The 21,510-nt window shown below is 43.1% G+C and overlaps 1 protein-coding gene across 2 annotated transcripts in view; it reads left to right on the forward strand.

Moving 5' to 3' along the window:
- Positions 1-5,059: 5,059 nt before the first annotated feature.
- Positions 5,060-21,510, forward strand: part of LOC311138075 (E3 ubiquitin-protein ligase PDZRN3-B-like) — a gene marked incomplete at both ends in the record, with an annotated part of 133,616 nt that continues 117,165 nt past the window's right edge. The window contains 3 exons of one of the 2 annotated variants that reach the window (XM_084172731.1): positions 5,060-5,773; positions 11,052-11,138; positions 14,029-14,136. In XM_084172731.1, the coding sequence (XP_084028857.1) occupies positions 5,060-5,773; positions 11,052-11,138; positions 14,029-14,136 (909 nt within the window). The remainder of the gene's footprint in view (positions 5,774-11,051; positions 11,139-14,028; positions 14,137-21,510) is intronic. The other variant, XM_084172732.1, reaches the window with a different exon arrangement.

Consider the following 21,510-nt stretch of genomic DNA (forward strand, 5'->3'; position numbering starts at 1 on the left):
CATGTAATTGGGTTTCCCAGAGAGTAGACAACCAATAGATATGTGTTTCCCATCAGCAATATTATGGAGTCTGTTGATGAACAAAGATGGACTCACGAAAGATAGTTAAGCTGCCAGTGTTCTGGTCATTCTTGTCCTGTCAATGAGCATAACTGGCGTGCCCCTGGCGAGTCTTTTATGACTGTAACACTTCCTGCCGAGATGGAAAATGCACCGAAACGTGAGAGTTTAAATAGAGGTGCTTTTTTTTTTATGCAGAAAATAAATTGACAGAGAAACAGCCACATACATGCAAAAACACTCTTGAAGAGACAGAGTCATTAGATCATTTTTTTGGTACTGTCCATATGTAGCTTGTTTTTGGTCACAGGAATGGCTGAAGAATTGCAACATTTACCTGGAGCTAACTCTGCAGAAAGCACTATTGGGTGATTTGAAAAGTCATAGTCATTCGATCAATAGTATAACAATACTTTTAGCAAAAACGTTTATCTTTAATTTACAATCTGTAGAAACTATAAGAATAGAAAGGTTCAGAACTTTTGTGAAACATCACAGCACAGTTGAAAAATATATGGCAAATAGAAATCCAATATGGATGGTGTTAAGAGATAGATATGAGGGGTTAAATGGAGCTGAAGGGTGGGTCTAACAACAAGATAACTCATGTAAAATATACTGTGTCCGAAAAATGTATATACTGTAGGTTCAGAACCTTTCTGAAACAGCACAGTTAAAAATATATGGAAAATAGAAATCAAACTGGATGGACATCAGAAATAGATGGGAGAGGATGAGGGTAGAGGAAAGACTAAAAACAAACAAAATACAATTATTGTAAAATAGATTGTGTCCCTAAAATGTATATAGTATGTATAAGCTGGAATTAGAAGCCTAAGTGTTGTTGTTTATTAGTTTACTCCAATTAGGGGAGGGGTGGTAGGGTTAGTGGAAAATAATGAAGGAAAATATATTTTAAAAATATATCTACTGTACGGACACACCTACTCATTCCAGGGTTTTTCTTAATTTTTATTATTTTCTACATTGTAGAATAATAGTGAAGACATCAAAACTATGAAATAACACATGTGGAATCATGTAGTAACCCAAAAAAGTGTTAAACAAATCAAAATATATTTTATATTTGAGATTCTTCAAACCCTTTGCCTTGATGACAGCTTTGCACACTGTATCTGTATCTAGGTTACAGTTTTGTTATTTACATTTTAGTCATTTAGCAGACGCTCTTATCCAGAGCGACTTACAGTTAGTGCATACATTATTCCCCCCATGGGAATCGAACCCACAACCCTGGCGTTGCAAACGCCATGCAAACGCCATGCTCTACCAACTGAGCTACATCCCTGCCGGCCATTCCCTCCCCTACCCTGGACAACGCTGGGCCAATTGTGCGCCGCCCCATGGGTCTCCCGGTCGCGGCCGGCTACGACAGAGCCTGGATTCGAACCAGGATCTCTAGTGGCACAGCTAGCACTGCGATGCAATGCCTTAGACCACTGCGCCACTCGGGAGGTTATCTGTCCCCTAGTGTACTCACTGCACTGTGTGTTATAGGAAGACAGCCTGTCATTGTCAACATGAGTGTAAGAGGTGCAGAGTAGCCTACATGCCAGCCAAAACACTTTTAGGAATATCCTGTTTGCTTGTTCTCTCTGTCTTCTGGGATTTTAAATGTGTGTTTCAGGGGGAAATAAATAAATAATAATAATAAATAAATAAAATAATATAATAAATAAATAAAATGTAACTTGCTATTAAGTGTTCTTCCACACATTTGTTTTCACAAGTGCTCTGTCCGTCTGAGCCTTCAGCGGATAGCATGTAATTTCTCCAAAGTCCTAGTGACATGTCATGCAGACCATGGTTAACAGCACACAGCATTTGTCTATACACTGTGTACAAAACATTAGGAACACCTTCCTAATACTGAGTTGCACCCCCTTTTGCCCTCAGAACAGCCTCAATTCGTCAGGGCATGGACTCTACATGGTGTCGAAAGCGTTCCACAGGGATGCTGGCCCATGTTGACTCCAATGCTTCCCACTGTTGTGTCAAGTTGTCTGGATGGACTTTGGGTGGTCGACCATTCTTGATACACATGGGAAACTGTTGAGCGTGAAAAACCCAGCAGCATTGCAGTTCTTGACACACTCAAACTGGTGTGCCTGGCACCTACTACCATACCCCGTTCAAAGGCACTTAAATCTTTTGTCTTGCCCATTCACCCTCTGAATGGCATACATACACAATCCATGTCTCAATTGTCTCAAGGCTTATCCACGGATTGAAGTGGATTTAACAATTGCCATCAACAGGGGATCATAGTTTTCACCTGGATTCACCTGGTCAGTCTATGTCATGGAAAGAGGATACCTAGGCAGTTGCACAACTGAATGCATTCAACTGAAATGTGTTTTTGCATTTAACCCAACCCCTCTGAAATTAGAGAGGTGCCTTAATCTAATTCCACATCATCGGTGCCAGGGGAGCATTTGTTGTTGGGGATTAACTGCCTTGCTCAAGGGCAGAACGGTAGATTTTTCCATTTTACCGGTCTGGGATTTGAATCAGCGACCTTTCGATTACTTGCCCAACGCTCTACCTCACCTCGCTGATCAACTCATCCTTGACCGCTGGCCATGTCCCTTCCGTCTTCAAGAGAGCGAGAGTTGCTCCCCTTCTCAAAAAACCAACACTCGATCCCACTGATGTCAACAACTACAGACCAGTATCCCTTCTTTCTTTTCTTTCCAAAACTATTGAGCGTGCCGTCTTTAGCCAACTCTCTTGCTATCTCTCTCAGAATGACCTTCTTGATCCAAACCAGTCAGGTTTCAGGACCGGTCATTCAACTGAGACTGCTCTTCTCTGTGTCACGGAGGCTCTCCGCACTGCTAAAGCTAACTCTCTCTCCTCTGCTCTTGTCCTTCTAGACCTGTCTGCTGCCTTTGATACTGTGAACCATCAGATCCTCCTCTCCACCCTCTCCGAGCTGGGCATCTCCGGCGCGGCTCACTCCTGGATTGCGTCCTACCTGACCGGTCGCTCCTACCAAGTGGCGTGGCGAGAAGCTGTCTCCGCACCACGTGCTCTCACCACTGGTGTCCCCCAGGGCTCAGTTCTAGGCCCTCTCCTTTTCTCCCTATACACCAAGTCACTTGGCTCTGTCATATCCTCACATGGCCTCTCCTATCATTGCTACGCTGACGATACACAACTAATCTTCTCCTTTCCCCCTTCTGATAACCAGGTGGCGAATCGCATCTCTGCATGTCTGGCAGACATATCAGTATGGATGACGGATCACCACCTCAAGCTGAACCCTGGCAAGACGGAGCTGCTCTTCCTCCCGGGGAAGGACTGCCCGTTCCATGATCTCGCCATCACGGTTGACAACTCCACTGTGTCCTCCTCCCAGAGTGCGAAGAGCCTAGGCGTGACCCTGGACAACACCCTGTCGTTCTCCGCCAACATCAAGGCGGTGACCCGATCCTGCAGGTTCATGCTCTACAACATTCGGAGAGTACGACCCTGCCTTACACAGGAAGCGGCTCAGGTCCTAATCCAGGCACTTGTCATCTCCCGTCTGGACTACTGCAACTCGCTGTTGGCTGGCCTCCCTGCCTGTGCCATTAAACCCCTACAACTCATCCAGAATGCCGCAGCCCGTCTGGTGTTCAACCTTCCCAAGTTCTCTCACGTCACCCCCCTCCTCCGCACACTCCACTGGCTTCCAGTTGAAGCTCGCATCCGCTACAAGACCATGGTGCTTGCCTATGGAGCAGTGAGGGGAACGGCACCTCTGTACCTTCGGGCTCTGATCAGTCCCTACACCCAAACGAGGGCATTGCGTTCATCCACCTCTGGCCTGCTGGCTCCCCTTCCTCTGCGGAAGCATAGTTCCCGCTCAGCCCAGTCAAAACTGTTCGCTGCTCTGGCACCCCAATGGTGGAACAAGCTCCCTCACGACGCCAGGACAGCGGAGTCACTCACCACCTTCCGGAGACATTTGAAACCCCACCTCTTTAAGGAATACCTGGGATAGGATAAAGTAATCCTTCTACCCCCCCCCCCCCAAAAAAAATAAAAAAAAAGAAAAAAAAGAAAAGAAAAAAAAATAATAATAATAATTTGTAAAGTGATTATCCCACTGGCTATAGGGTGAACGCACCAATTGGTGAGTCGCTCTGGATAAGAGCGTCTGCTAAATGACGTAAATGTGTCCTTGAGCAAGGCACTTAACCCTAATTGCTCCTGTAAGTCGCTCTGGATAAGAGCGTCTGCTAAATGACTAAAATGTAAATGTAAATGTTAACCACTAGGCTACCTGCCGCCCTGTAAGAGCAGATGTTCCTAATGTTTTGTACACTCAGTGTATACATAGCTCATACCCTGAAGTGTCAGTCACAACTAGCTAGGTAAGACATATAGCCATAGCTTTGTGTAACAATATCGCACAGACACTAACATGGTTTGACACAATGAGAAGTCACACTCAGAGCACCATCCCTCCACAGAGAAGCATAGAATTAAGCATAATGATTATGGCTCTAAATTGCAGGAAAAAAATGTTTCAGGTGTTTAAAAAAAAACACAATTCTCCAATTTACAGACTGGGGGAATAACCCACCTATGGACCACCCCCAAGCCATCCTCACATACTTTGTGTCCCCTCAGATATTTTGGGTGCATGACACCCCTACTTGCAGCCTATTTTTCTTTGTAACTACAATGTAATAATTGCATTAAACGTTTCCTCGATTGAGTTACAATATAAAAAGCATAAAGATGTTTTCGATTCGTAAATTAGGCCAATTGATGATTGCGTTTCAGTCGGGTGCGCGGCTCTTATGGCAGTTACGGTAGAGAATTCCTCCACTCTTTTTTTCCGAAGAAGTCTCGGTCAATTAGTTTAGACAGTCAGGAAAGCTTGAAGTCAGTCTGTAGGCAATTCCTCCAATGACAAATTAAAACACCCATTACTCCTATTTCGATCTGTGGGAATCCCGGCGGAATTTTGGATTTATTTAAAAACATGGGATTTGAGTTGGATCGGTTTAAAGGGGCTGTGGACCCAGATTTTAAATGCAACTTGTGTAATAAAGTTCTAGAAGACCCGCTCACTACTCCGTGTGGTCACGTCTTCTGCGCAAACTGTGTGCTGCCTTGGGTTGTCCAGCAAAGCAGCTGCCCCGTCAAATGTCAAAGGATCTCCACGAAAGAGCTGAACCACGTTCTCCCCCTGAAAAACCTGATTCTGAAGCTGGACATAAAGTGTGACAACCATGCCAGAGGCTGTGAAAAAGTGGTAAAGCTGCAACATCTAGCAGAGCACGCCGAGATGTGCGATTACTCACCGGCCAAATGCAGGAATAAAGGATGCAACGAGGTGCTCGATCTGAAGGACATGGATGCCCATATGCGCGAATCGTGTGATTACAGACCGGTCGGGATATGCCACAGTGGATGTGGCTTGATGCTCACCCACAAAGAGCAAAAACTAGACACCCATTGCTGTTTGAAAGCCATGAAAGCACATAATAGTGCATTGCACGGGAAGGTGGTCAGCTTGGACAAAGAGTTCAAGAAGCAATCTTTGAAATCAAGTAAAAGAGAGAAATCACTTCTTGCTCAACTCTCCGCTGTGCACAATGAACTACAAATGACAGCACTGAAGTATCAGAAAAAATTCACTGAATACAGTGCAAGGATCGATTCGCTGACCAAGACCCTTGCTCCCCCGTGCAAGGTAAGAACGTTTCAAAAAGCACACTACGGGACTTGTGGCTATTCCAAATAGTTACTTTGTTTGTGATTGTCCATCGTTCTGTGTTACTTTTTATCTATAGAGCGCGGGTACTGTCATTCTTTTCACATCTGGTCTTCGAGCGCTACGTTGTTTCATTTTCCGTTACTTATGAGGTGTTTGTATTAACCAATTGAACACTTTAGTGTTCCGATGTCTGCCAGGTTAAGTCCTTGACCAGATAGACTTTGAATCTCCTGTGGTAAAACACGGTTGCATTAGGCCTAGTCTACTATTTATTGGCGTTTAATCTGATTTCTAACGACGAATTAGGCTACTTGTAGGTGCCAAGTAATGGTCAGAAGTTTGTTTATTTTCCTCAGCTTGCCATACATACGCCTACATGTCTGTCAGCTGCATTTGCAGCCAGCTGGCAAATCTGGGGGAGGGGGAAATATTTACTGGTGTTTACTGTAGACACCGAGACCCCGGTCACAATTACCTCCACATGGATCACCAACCTCTTCATGGTTAATTGAGACTGTCTGTCTGCAGACGTTGCAATATAGTATTCTCTTGTAATTACATAATAAAAGTGATGTTGTAGTAATACTAATATGTTATTTAATAATGTTGTATTAGTATGACTAGTATTGTATTTTCTTCCTAGAAATCATTAAACATATTCATTCATTTATATCTGAAATATACACTGAGTGTACAAAACATTAAGAACACCTTCCTATATTGAGTTGCAATGTCTCAATTGTCTTAAGGCTTAAAAATACTTATTTAATAACCTGCCTCTTCCCCTTCATCTACACTGATTGAAGTGGATTTAACAAGTGACATTAATAAGGGATTATAGCTTTCACCTCGATTCACCTGGTCAGTCTGTGTCATGGAAAGAGGTGTCCTTAATGTTTTGTACACTCAGTGCATATTGCATAGTTTTTGCCATGTTCTATAGCCAAGACTTGGACTCAACACAGTGGACATAAAATGATAGAGGCCTCCCTTCTGGTCAGCCAGGGAGAGGTTGAAATGTTTATGATCTTGTATAAGTCCATATCAACCCATAGTGGAAGAACAGGCAAGGTAAGGTACAGTACAAGGCTACAAGCATTCTGAACGTAAGGGAACAGACACACCAGCCTGGTCTCATAGATTGGACGTAACATAGTAAATATAATTCCGGGACACTCAAATTAGTATGATATGTTACGTTTGGTATAGTTACATAAGATTTTTGGTTACTTAGTAGGGTGGGTGGGCGTATAACGCGAACATCTTGCAACCCAAAGGTTGCATGTTCAAATCTCATCATGGACAACTTTAGCATTTTAGCTAATTAGCAACTTTGCAACTACTTAACATGTTAGCTAACCCTTCCTCTAACTTTAACCCTTTAACCTAACTCCTAACCTTAACCCTAACCTTAACCCCTAACCAGTGGCGGCTCCTGAAAAAATTCTCAGGGGGGGCAATTTTTCTGATGATTTAGGTGACCTACACACATTTAAAAAAAGATATGTCCAGCAATAACATGAAGACAGCGGCAGCATATAAGTCAATACCAGAAGCATTTATTGACTGATCTCAAAAGTGTTGGCTTACAAAAGCAAAATAAGTTATCACAGTAAAAATAATCAAGGGTGTTCTTTCACATTCCTCAACACTGCATAAACAATATGCATTTCCATAAAACACCTCATCTAATTGTGCCACAAAGTTGACAAGTCCAAGAAAAATACCAGGGTTGGTGGAGCCCTCAGTTTCATCTTTGCCTCGCAAAGCTAACTCAAACACTCCGCAAAACTTCACACACTGGATTAGCCGGCTGAGGATGTGGCGGTTCTTGCTAACCTCATCGTTGTGGCGGCGGACAGCTAGCCTGTATCCCTCATCCAGTTGAGTGGCAATGTTCACTCTCCCCAAAGCAGACAATCTCAAACAGCTATCCATGTGGGTCTTTGACAGCTCATGTTTCTTAATCTTTTCTGAAAGATGGTGCATGTCCGTTACACCAGTCGCTGTCCAAGCGGTGCTGTCTGCCGTGCCGCCTTCAGGGTGAAAGAGTAAGCACGGGGTAGCAGAAGACTGCATTAGCTACATCGCAGCCTGCTAGCCAGGTTTTTCGTTCGTACCAATTTTTGGAAAATCCTCGGGTGTAGGACTTTCCCCCTTTAGTAGAAACCTGTTGAATTATTAAATTTGGTCTGGGAGGTCCTAATTGTTTCGTTGCCAATTTATCTTGATTTGTTCGCCGACAAAAAGGAACTTCTTTCAAAGAGACAATCGAGTTGCACTGAACGCTAGCCATCTTGACAGTAGTACGTGAATTGATTGACGCTGCTACCCGCTCTTTTCTTAGTTACGTTCATGGTTATGTTACGTATGACGAAAGCGCGTAAGTGCAAGCCCTCCCGGAACCCATAGAGATTGTATTGAAAGCTCTGATATTTGAAAAAAAAAGATTTTACATGAGAGTCTATGAGAGACTTCTGGGGCGATTTTCAACCTGACTGAAATCGCCCCAAAAGGGGCGGGGCCATTTGAAGCACGACTTTAGCCTGATTGGACATTTAGTGGCAGATCAGACGTCTAGATTAGAACACTGATAACTACTGTTGCCATGATATAATTGATTAGAAAAAAAATCCCTTCCTTTTCCCGTTTGGCAGTGCGTCGCCCATATCGCCCTAATGAACACACCGCCCCTGCCCCTAACCCAGCTAATGCAAGCCACCTAGCTAACGGTAGTGCTAACCACCTATCTAACGTTAGCAACAACAAATTGCAATTCGTAACATATCATACGAATTTTAATTCGTAACATTTCATACAAAATGGATGATGGACATCCACAAATTAATACATACCATATGAAACGTAACATATCATACTAATTGTAGTGTTCCGGATATATTTTTACTATGTTACGTCTACACTTGATAGTTAGTGGGACTTGTTTAGACCTTTACCTAGTGTTATTGTGTTTTCTCCCCTTGCTTTTACACTCTTTTAAAATGTGTGCTGCACCTCATTACCACAGTATTACTAGATACACTATCAGATTTGACGACTAACATGTTTTTTCAGCCTGGTAGCAGAAAGAGGAAGAGATTAAGATTACACTTTCAACACACTTTCAAAACACTTTACAGATTCAGGTTTCTTATTTAGTACTGTCTATTCAATCCTCTGAAATGGCTGCACTGTACAAACTCAGTTAAAGTGGATGAACAAAGTTGTTCTCCTCCTTGAAGCTCTAATCCCTGGAAAACATCTCAGAAGGAATCATTTCTCAAATTATCCATGAAAGAAAAAGAGGAAGCAAGAAAAAAATCATTATATGGATGATGTGGTTAGTTTAAAGGCTTTTTCTCTTCAGATTTTTTCTTCAGATTCAGTCAAGCAGTATGAACAGGATTGCTTGGCGAGTAATGTCAGTGCACATGTGGCAGTATCTGTGGCAGTATCAAACGGAAAGAAACAAGTGGAATTAACTGTTGGAGGCGGGCGACTTGACTGCCGCTGCATTGCAAATCTCAGCGAACCAGCGTCTGTGTTTTTACTTGGGCTAGTTCAGGTCACGTGTTATCAGATCGTCTGAAATGTATGACTTACTTCAGATTCAGGCTGACATATTTGCTCCCCAATCCACTGCATAACAGGAGAAATATCAATGGTGACAGGTAACCTCTTTTGACTGCTGGGTTTGGAGCATGGAATCTTAGCCACGTTGAAAAATGTACAGGAAAACATGGCATAGGCCAGCTTTCCAGTACTGCTATACACCTGGCTTCTGATGTACAGAATTGAACAGAATAAGGAAACTGGCTAAGAATGACTGGGCTGCATAAGGGAATGTGGTCTTTCTCCGTGGTCCTGTCATAAATAAGGCTACATAGGTTAGGTGAATGCGAAGCAAGATCAACACTGTCTGCGATGATTGGCGTCTGTCTGTGGGATAAGTGTCTGTTTGGCATGACATGCTTACCCAACTGGTTTTAGAAGTCTTCAGTCCTCCGTACACATTGTCTTGATTTCTCAGTTCCTACAGATCTAGGCTTTCCTTACAACATATAAAAGGTATGGACAATGCTGAATGCATAAGACTAACTTGCCTACCCTTCTACTTTCAGTTATGAGTCAAAAACTTTTTCCTTATTTTTCATATTCTTAGATATGCCATTATCCTTTCAGGAAATAGCCAATAATTGTCTTTAAATATAGAACGCTTTACACATGCGCCTACACAACTTGGTGAACATTCTTCCATGGCAGACATACAGTATAGGCTAGTACTCTGAACCTTATCCTGTAGCCTATATGGTAGCCAGACTCAGTCATGACACTGTACGTACCGTTAATATCTGCTTTTATATTTAGTTCCTGTATGCTATGGCATACTCCATACTGGGATGACCGCTGACATGATGGTCCCAGCCCCAGTCCCACCCCCTGACTGTCCCCTTAAAAAAGTGGATTAAGAGAGCTGACTGCACTGGTTTCCCAGCGTTCCACTTGTCATCACTCCATTGACAGAGAGGTCTACTGGTGTATTAATACACATAGCAAATGGCTTTTGGAGCAAGAGAAGGAAAGAGAGAAGGAAAAAGCCTCAACCCTTACTTGAACCAGTCACTTACATTTACATTTTAGTCATTTAGCAGACGCTCTTATCCAGAGAGACTTACAGGAGCAATTAGGGTTAAGTGCCTTGCTCAAGGGCACATCGACAGATTTTTCACCTAGTCAGCTCGGGGATTAGAACCAGCGACCTTTCAGTTACTGGCACAATGCTCTTAACCACTAAGCTACCTGCCGCTCTCTTTCCCAGAGAGCTAGCCTAAGCCACAGAGAATCATGATATAGGTCCACACCAGTAATGTACTAAGATGTGAGAACAGATAGATCTTTCCCCCCTGCTACCAGCCATGTTGGTTACACCGATACCTTTACATATCCATTTACTATGTATGGAGTAGCTTGGGGTTCTGCCCATTTTACCTCAGGCTATTTCTATCGTACCTCAAATACTCCATTGACTTCTAGGTCAATTTCATAGATTTGTTCAGTACTTTCTATTGCGTTGTTCCAAGTTATTTTTGTGTTGTTTTAAGTGAAAATAAACACCTGCCAATTGTCTGCCTGTCTGCATGTCTGTCTTCAAGGAGTTTCTTTTGTTATTCTTTATGATTTGTTCAATAATTGATGTTATTCAGTGATATTTGGGTTGTTAATGACTTCCTGTCCTCTGTCTGTCTGTCCACAGGGCGGGGAGACCAAAAACGTCACAGCCATCCTTCATCGGAAGGGAGGTTCTCTGGGCTTCAACATCGTGGGAGGACGACCATGTGCGGTAGGTTACAAGTGGCATCTCTGGGTTACTGTTTTATCTCATTGATGGTCAGCAAAGTGTCATATGGGAAATCAGGAATGGAGGCACATACTTGAACTACAATGAACTATAGTTTTGTGTTTTACCCCTAAACCAACATAGCTTGCACACGCAGTGCAAGGAACTCCCTTGAGCCTATGTGGATGGATCACATTGTGTTTGTATAATGGTTGGGTTTAGCAGATTTTTTTTCTCCAGATAAAAACTATAAATACTTTAAATGAGGATTAAATGAAGGATTATGACTGTGCCCACACTATTGTCCTCTTTAATTGAGGCGACTATGATGACATGGTAAACACAGACGAGGTGTGAAATTGGTCCTCTGCCCTGAGCTGATAACCTGTTATAGCCTTGGTGTTTGCTGTCTCACTGTCTTCGCAGACAATCATTAATGATGCCATAGGCTCCTGTGAGGAGAGGGAAGGGAATATCAATGCTGAACTGGGATCAGGGCACGTATTCACAAAGATTCTTAGAGTAGGAGGACTGATATAGGATCAGTTTTGCCTTTCTAGATAATAATGAATACAATTATATGGAAAGGGGGGACCTGATCCAAGATTGGCACTCCTACTCAGATACTTTTTTAATTTGGGCTCAGAGCTCAGTTAGAACTGGGTCTCCTACATATGGAGCATCTCAATCTCTGTACAGAATAAGCTGGTCACAGTGAAATGGTGTTTGCAGTATCTTTTTCACTGGGAAGAATGTGTGCCAAAGTGTTCCACTCAAATCAAATCAAATCTTATTTGCCACATGTGCCGAATACAACAGGTGTAGACATTACAGTGAAATGCTTACTTACAAGCCCTTAACCAACAATACCGTTTTTAAGAAAATAAAAAACTAGTGTTAAGTAAAAAATAGATAAATAAAAAATAGCAAATAATTAAAGAGCAGCAGTAAAATAAGATAACACTAGGGAGGCTATATACAGGTGGTACCGGTACAGAGTCAATGTGCAGGGGCACTGGTTAGTCGAGGTAATTGAGGTAATATGTACATGTGGGTAGAGTTAAAGTGACTATGCATAAATAATAAACAGAGTAGCAGCAGCGTAAAAGAGGGGGATGGTGTGGGGTGGGGTGGGGTGGCAATGCAAATAGTCTGGGTAGCCATGATTAGCTGTTCAGGAGTCTTATTGCTTGGGGGTAGAAGCTGTTAAGAAGCCTTTTGGACCTAGACTTGGCACTCCGGTACCGCTTGCCATGCGGTAGCAGAGAGAACAGACTATGACTAGGGTGGCTGGAGTCTTTGATAATTTTTAGGGTCTTTTTTAGGGCCTTCCAAACACCCAAAGCATTTTATTTTTCTTGATTCCATGGTCTTGTAGATTTGTAACCTTTCCGGTTCCCTTGACAGAACCATGCATCAACCCAAAGAGTTTTGACAGCGAAGAGAAAATGTTTTACGTTATCGCTCACTATGTACATTGAAATATGCACTTTGCTAGCAAATGAGAAGAGCTCAGTTGTTATTTTTTACATCTGGGGAATTGATCCGTGGGTCTACAAAACACAGGAGGCAGGTGAGGGGAGGACAGCTTGTAATAATATCTGGAATGGTGTAAATGGAATGGTATTAAAACACATATAAACCATTTCAGCCATTCCATTTACTCCATTCCAGCCATTACTATGAGCCCGTCCTCTCCAATTAAGGTGCCACCAGCCACCTGTGCTACAAAAGGGGATCCCATATGCTCAACTGTTGCTCGAAGTGTTTTTAAGGCTAGAATGACTTCATAAAGAGGTCACCAAATCCTCCACAAGAAACTATTGATTCATGGCATTGTCACCCTTGACTAGGGTTGATGCGATTCAGAGGCAGAGTTGGGTTGGGCACCAGGCTGACTATGATTAAAGGCTGGCCTTTGTAGACAATGTAGCATCTAAGTCCTGGAGTTTGTCCGCACTGTGGCCCCAGGGCAGGGGGATGCATGGCAAAGCATCAGGCCTATCACACTCCTGCTGCAACATTCCCTTGGCAATCCGGGACATTTTGGGGGAATATGTGTTGGTTTCACAGTTAACACTTTGCTGTGATGAACTCGGAAAAAAGAGGAAGCAGACCTGAAATAATGAATTGCAGCATTCACAGCTTGACTTCTGAGGTTTCTTTAAGTATTCCATATAAATTTAGCACAGTGTCGCACGACTTGGCAGAGTCACGGAGTTGGTTTGATGTGGTTTTATGAGAGAGCTGAGAGGGATGTTGGGAGTGCTTTGTTAAGCCAATCGAAGCTCTTACAACTCCAGGAGTCACAGCCTCACTGATGGACGCAGAGTAACTCATATCCATCCAACACATCCATTCAACATTTATCACCTCTAAGGGTCTGGGTCGCAGTCGCATTATCCAGCCATAGGAAACATGTCAACTGGCAGGCCATTTTGGCACTGGGGCTCTGTGGAGCCCAACATTAAGTCCTGTGTAATGTGCACCTGCAACCACTTGCCAGTCACTGCGGGCTGTTGAGCCCTGCGGTTAATCGCTGGGTTAACAAGGCTGTGTTGATGACTGCAGTTGTGTTCACATGTAAAGACCGCAGGGTGTCTCTGACCCTGATTGGTGGGAATGGGTAATGGGAAAACCATTTTAAATTGTCTGCATAATATCCTCAGGGCTTTTGAAAGTAGGTTAGGCAGTTTTAGCAAGAGACTTGTTTAATATTTTAAGGATATTATTTTTGCTGAATAATTAAGTAAATGACCATGTATTGTAATTTACATTTTTTATGTAATCATCTTCAATGGTTACAAATATTTCTTAACCAATTTGATCAATGTGTTATCTGAGATTATCAGGAAATGGGTCATTAACATGCCATTCCCCCCCCCCCCCACAGGACGACCATGTTAGCACTTCGAATGAAGGAATTTTTGTATCCAAGATCATTGAGAAGGGACCAACAGACAAGGAGGGAGGCCTTCAGATCCACGACAGAATAATGGAGGTATGTGACTGACCTTCTGTACTGTTCCATGTTAAAGCCAAGAACCAGGATATGAGGTGGCTTCTGGGACATTTAGCACACCACTTAGCATGTGTCAATTTTTTCCGTGCTAAGAAATAAAGCTACAGAGAGTCTGATGGTGAAAGATACAGGGACGACAGTAACACATAAACATTGCGAAACAACTTTGACTATATTTTCAGAAGTTACATGGAGCAAATGTCTCTGATGGTAATCATGACTTAAGCATTTTAAGACTTTTAGTGAGACCGCACTGTAAATAGAATTAGACCAACCTGAGCCCAGGCTGTCTCTCCATGTTTGCTATAGCTGCTCAAAAGAGGCACTCGTTTACTGACTAGCTGACGAATTCCTTCTGACAGACCTGCTGTGGAGCAGCATCCTCTCGCCTTCATACAAAATCTCACTGTGTAAAGGCCATGTGCTCCCACAGGTCAATTTTAAGGGTGCACAGCAAACCAACACCACAAAGGTTGCTTTTATAGTTCTAGTGTGAACCAGAGGTTGTCACTAAGGAAGCATGGAACTCAGACGTTAAGTGCAACTGTGCATTACTGTAAGCCGCAAGATGACAAATGTTTCCCTAGAGCTGTCATTGTCAAACCTCAGCTACATATTCTCAGAGCAATAACTAGATGTTTGTGTTTATCCATTGAAATGTTTTTTTTAAAAGATTGATAATAGTAGTTTATCTGTCCTGTAGTTCCACTTACTCTAAGCTAAATCCTTGAGTTCTGAGCAAGCATCACACTTTCGCATTAAGTAACTGTTGATGCTTGATAGATGGGAGATTTGCGCGGAAATTTCAGTTACATGCTCAGATTTTAAGTTACTATGCATCCCTCTAACCTTATCTTGATCCTTGGTATTGACATGCATAAGTTGTAACGTTAGCACCAGAGAGACAGATACTGTACAAAACCCTAGCCCACAACAAGTGGCTGAAATCCCACTGTATCATAAGCTCCCTTTACAGTAGACCGATTAAGCCACCAAAACCAACAGCAGTTCACTTGGCACCTAGTGACTGAAGACCGATGGGGCCTCCAAGTGGCCTTGTCGCCTGTTCTGTAATGAGAGATTAGTTCACGTGCTGTGTGGATGTCAGTGTGACTTACTGGGAGAAGGGGAGTGTGATGGTGTTACCAGGTGGAATCAGTGTACTGGGTCATCTGAGAAAGCCTCTATAGGATCCTGCTATGCTCAGTTAATAGCCATTCATCTTTTATCAATTAAAAGAAAGCAGATTTAGCTTAAGGATGATATTGGACCAACATTGGTGTTTTTGTCTCTGTATTTATTGTCTTTGACCTAGTGGGGGAGGTCACAGAGAGGAGTGGGGAGAGCATTAGGAGAACACGGACATGTAGAACCTCAGGACAGAGCTAGGGACCCTGTTCAGTGACCCTCTCTCAAGATGAGAAATAAAACCAAACCAATTAAAAACACTCATGTACACTGATGGTGCATGGTTGCTGTATACCCAGGTGCTTTTAATTTGATAGGGAATCTGATATCAGAGGTGGTTTAAGTTTCTCAATCTCAGCAATCCTCTTTGTTACAGCTAAGCAGAAAAAAAGTACCCTATCATATTTTATAAGGCACAATACTGATTGTTCCTTGGTTGTGGAGAGCTGTGTAATTGAGTTTAGTTTAGTTTCCTACCTGGGGTGATGGAGGTCTCAGTGGGACAGAGTGATGAACTGAGGGGGAAAATGAATACCAAGAACCCACCGGTAGTTCCGTGTACTGTACTCCCAACCCTGTGTGGCTAAACCAACAGCCTGTAGGCTCATCCTGCTCCGCTCGCTATGTGGGGCCCTGTGCAGAGCTGGAGCGTGCATTTTTAAACCTGTGCCACCGGAACCCTTCCCGTACTGCCTCGTCTCTCCCATATCTCTTCTGTCAGCGCTTTTCTTTCTTTAGTGCTGCTCATATGACTCCAGCTTTTCTCTACTTTGAGGATGGATGCACCATGATTCATTTTGAATAGTTGTTTGTGGATGTGGCACATTTTATTAAGTTCCTGGCATATTGGTATGTAGGCTATGTGAAAGTTGAAGATCTAGTTTAAGTCAGGACTGTATTTGTCCAAATCCACATCATCTGTGGATCACAGACATGGTATGTAGCTTTCTGGTTGTATTGTGATAGTTTTTGGTTGACTTTTTCTGCTCAGATTCTTAATAAAGGACTGCCTGACCTGCCTGACCTGACAGCCATCAGGGTGTCACTCATCATGCTTTTACCATTCTGATTTCATAGTCCCTATCTCCTTTACAGTTGGGCCTGCATAAGAGAGATGTGTGAGATCCAACAACTTTAGTGCTTAGTCATCACCCCCAACAACACCCCCCTACCATTTCTATTGCCTTTGGAAATTAAAGCTATTTTTTTAATGAACACCATATGGAAGTAGATAATGTGAAAACAGATAATGTGGATCAACATTCATTCATCACAAAAAAAGTCCCAGTGCATTGCCTTGCTGCGGGGATCAGCTGGCCTATATGGAGCCATACAGTGCATTCGGAAAGCATTCAGACCCCTTTACTTTTTCCACATTTTGTTATGTTACAGCCTTATTCTAAAATGGATTGAGTTGTTTTTTCCCCTTATCAATCTACACACAATACCCCATAATGACAAAGCAAAAACAGGTTTTTAGAAATGTTTGCAAATGTATTAAAAATAAAATACTGATATCACATTTACATAAGTATTCAGACCCTATACTCAATACTTTGTTGATGCACCTTTAGCAGTGATTACAGCCTTTAGTCTTCTTGGGTATGACGCTACAAGTTTGGCACACCTGTATTTGGGGAGTTTCTCCCATTCTTTTCTGCAGATCCTCTCAAGCTCTGTCAGGTTGGATGGGGAGTGTCGCTGCACAGGTATTTTCAGGTCTCTCCAGAGATGATCAGGTTCAAGTCCGAGCTCTGGCTGGGCCACTCAAGGAAATTCAGACTTGTCCTGAAGCCACTCCTGTGTTGTCTTGGCTGTGTGCTTAGGGTCGTTGTCCTGTTGGAAGGTAAACCTTCACCCCTGGAACAGGTTTTCATCAAGGATCTCTCTGTACTTTGCTCTATTCATCTTTCCCTCGATCCTGACTAGTCTCCCAGTCCCTGCCGCTGAAAAACATCCCTACAGCATGATGCTGCCACCACCATGCTTCACTGTAGGGATGGTGCCAGGTTTCCTCCAGACGTGACACTTGGCATTCAGGCCAAATAGTTCAATCTTGGTTTCATCAGACCAGAGAATATTCTTTCTCATGGTCTGAGATAGTCTTTAGGTGACTTTTGGCAAACTTCAAGCGGGCTGACATGTGCCTTTTACTGAGGAGTGGCTTCCGTCTGGCCACTCTACCATAAAGGCCTGATTGATGGAGTGCTGCAGAGATGGTTGTCCTTCTGGAAGTTTCTCCCATCTCCACAGAGGAACTCTGGAGCTCTGTCAGAGTGACCATCAGGTTCTTGGTTACCTCCCTGACCAAGGCCCTTCTCCCCCGATTGCTCAGTTTGGCCGGGCGGCCAGCTCTAGGAAGAGTCTTGATGGTTCCAAACTTCTCCCATTTAAGAATGATGGAAGCCACTGTGTTCTTGGGGACCTTCAATGCTGCAAAACATTTTTGGTACCCTTCCCCAGATCTGTGCCTCGACACAATCCTCTCAGAGCTCTACGGACAATTCCTTCGACCTCATGGCTTGGTTTTTGCTCTGACATGCATTGTCAACTGTGGGACCTTATATAGACAGGTGTGTGTCTTTCCAAATCATGTCCAATCAATTGAATGTACCACAGGTGGACTCCAATCAAGTTGTAGAAACATCTCAGGGATGATCAATGGAAACAGGATGCACCTGAGCTCAATTTCGAGTCTCATAGCGAAGGGTATGAATACTTATGTAAATAAGGTATTTCAGTTATTTTTTTATATATTTTTTATATATATTTGCAAACATTTCTTAACCTGTTTTCGCTTAGTCATTATGGGATATTGTGTGTAGGTTGATGAGGAAATGGTTTTATTTAGTAAATTTTAGAATAAGGCTGTAACGTAACAAAATGTGGAAAAAGTCAAGGGGTCTGAATACTTTCCGAATGCACATTAACATGTGGAACTAAGACAGAATAAGTTGAACTGAGGAGGGAAAAGCACTAGGGTGAATTCTTTCATTCTAAAACACATGGTGTGGTGTTCTATCTTACCCCTGTGAAGGTTTTAGTTCCAGTAAGTATACATGGATGGGGCGGCAGGTAGCCTAGCGGTTAAGAGCGCTGGCCAGTGACCGAAATGTAACTGGTTCGAATCCCTGAGCCGGCTAGGTGAAAAATCTGTCGATGTGCTCTTGAGCAAGGCACTTAACCCTAATCGCTTCTGTAAGTCGCTCTGGATAAGAGTGTCTGCTAAATGACTGAAATGTAAATGATCCTGGCTTGTTCCTCGGTAACAGCCTCTTCGTGGGGGAGTGTGATGGCAGATGTCCCTCCTCTGCAGCGCTGCTAATACTTTAGCCTGGGATGAATCAGCTCATGAATGCCTCCTTGTTCAGCACACACATTTTCTCATAACCTGGATCTGTGTTTGCTTTCGCTCTCTCCGCAAGCTGAAAATGTGGTTTGGAGTGGATGTGTTTGCCTGAGAAGATTTAATAAATAGGTTTGATTTAAATTAAACTCATGTGGCTGGGTATAGGCAAAGAGGGCTCTGTGTTGTGTACCTTATCTCGACAGGGGGACTTAGTTTAGTCAATAATTTCACATTTGCCTTGAAATGAGATGCTGTAGTAGATTGTATTCAAACACGTGTAACTCTTGAGCTTTTCCTCTTAATTTTTTATTTTACAGTTGCCTAGCCATCTGGCTGTACATTTAATCTTGCAATAGTTTCTCAGCCATTGCTAAGTTCTTCACATTGACACACCACACATTTGCTTTGTGTGTGTGTGTGTGTGTGTGTATGACACTGACTGAAACATTGTTAGTGCTTATAAATGGGAAATGTGTGCTTTGCTGTTTTTGTCTCCAAGAAATGTCTCAGGGTGTTTACTCATGCCTCAAATGTTATGCTGAATTTTATCATCGTTGTCTGCAGGAATAAACCAATGTCACAATCCCAAAATGGCTGTGCCTGATCTCTCAGGGAATGTTGTTGTTGTTTTTGTAGGAATCCAAGTGCAAGAAGGGGAAGGGAACGAGGACGCTGAGGCTACAGTTGTAAATGTCACCTTGTAAATCCTCTGCAAACACTCTCAGGTCATGGAGGGCGAACAACAACAACTACTTTAAAATAAACTGACATTGAGGAGAAGCCAGTTGTAGTCTTGGGAGGCCATGTTATTGCCAGCAGATATGTGTGCAACTTAATTGTGGCACACTTTAATGTTGTCATTGTTTTTACTTGCTTGGTGACTCTCTCTCTCTCTCTCTTTTTAACCCTTCCCAGCTGCTCTCTCTCTCTCTCTCTCTCTCTCTCTCTCTCTCTCTCTCTCTCTCTCTCTCTCTCTCTCTCTCTCTCTCTCTCTCTCTCTCTCTCTCTCTCTCTCTCTCTCTCTCTCTCTCTCTCTCGCCTCGTTTATTCTGTAGCATTTGAAGTGAAGGCTCAAGCCAAGGCTGTGATGGATAGAGTTTAGCAGGAATAAAACAACAACTTTTCCGCATCTTTCGTAAATGTACATCCTATGGTGTAATTAACTGTGTTTTATTTTTATTTAGTTCGCTGTCGTATGGTACTCATTTAAGGAATGTGCTTTGAGTTTTTCCCCAGAAATGCATGTGATGTTCTCCTTCAGGCATAATGTAACCATGTTATTACAAGAGTGACTCTACAGTTCCATGGTGCATTGACCAGCCACCCTGAATAGAACGTAAAAGCATGCAATTTGTTTCTACACAACACAGACATACCTAGCACAACATATGATATAATATCAATTCACTTACAATTACTTGTTTTTCTAACCTGCTTGGAAGTGCATGGGGACTGGGGAGGACTGTGGTTGAGAAATGTATCCGCTAACAACCACATGTTGTCTGATATGCTGAGTACTGTAATAACACTGTTTTGACTTACCCTCACCCATCCCCTTATTTTTATTAACTTTGAAATGTTTATCACAAGACTGTTGAAATATGTTTGTTAACTGCTACGGCTGACAATTGCCAAGACGTCAAGGTAACATTTTGCTTTGGCTATCTACTGACTGCCATTTTGTACCCCCATAAAACCCCATATCAGGATTGTTTGAAGGATCGGTGACTAGACAATTCTGTGACCTAATCCGGTGAGGAGGGGGCAGGTGACATCCTTGTTCAAGGTCTGGAATTTTGTGGGCCACGCCAGAGCAGTCCTTCCTTATCTCCCTGTGACCACTTTGCCCCAAGGTTACTCACTGTGCACCACTTAACACCCCATACCTCCCCAGAGTTATTTTAGTGGTGACTCACCAACCAGACCTTCCCGGTGCTAAATGGCAGCCTGCACGTATGGCTGGTGGCTGGTAGAATTGTTTAGTGAGTTGTGGGAGGAACAAAGCGTGCATCTTGATGAGGCCTAATTCTGTCTGAAGTCCTGTTGTTACCATTCCTCCCACTTACATTTTCCATTTGTCATTTAGCAGACACTTATCCAGAGCGACGTACTGGGGAAATTAGGGTTAAGTGCCTTGCTCAAGGGCACATTGACTGATTTTTCACCTAGTCAGCTCAGGGGATTCGAACCAGCGAGCCTTCGGTTACTGGCCCTGTTACTATAGTGAAACATGGTGATCCCCCATGTTTCTGTATGTAAAAAAATATATAGTTATCCAAAATATAACTAAATCCCCTCAGACAGGAACAGACAGGAACTTTTGTTGTATGTTACCTGAAATTGTATTTCAATCATGAGTGAACCTTTCAAACTTGGGTTAAAAGGATTTAGGGATGTTCATCACTTGTATTACAGCTTAAATGTTTTGATTCAGTATTCAATGTGAACTCATTGACTCTCACCCTCTCCTTACATTCCCCTCAGAGGGACAGAATGCCAGGTCAGACAGCGTGGCGTGGGCGGTCCATCCCGACTGTCACTAATAAGTTGTCACAGCACATGGCATCTTGGACAGGACATGTGTCACAAGTTCCCAGGCGTTATTTCTGACCCGGAGGCTATGAGGAACAGAAATGGCAGTTATTTCCCTAAGGGGGCTCACATGTTGTTTGGCATCCCGAGACAAGAAGCAGGCCTTTGTCAGGGCCTTTATTGGATTCAGGCCCCCGTGCAGTCAGCCAGCTCCTCTCTCTCGCTCTCTCTCTCTCTGTTTCTCGCTACCAGAGAGCTCTAGTCTACAGGCCCGGCAGGCAGGC

The sequence above is a fragment of the Coregonus lavaretus genome, assembly GCF_964263955.1.
Source record: "Coregonus lavaretus genome assembly, chromosome: 12".
Lineage (NCBI taxonomy): Eukaryota > Metazoa > Chordata > Actinopteri > Salmoniformes > Salmonidae > Coregonus > Coregonus lavaretus.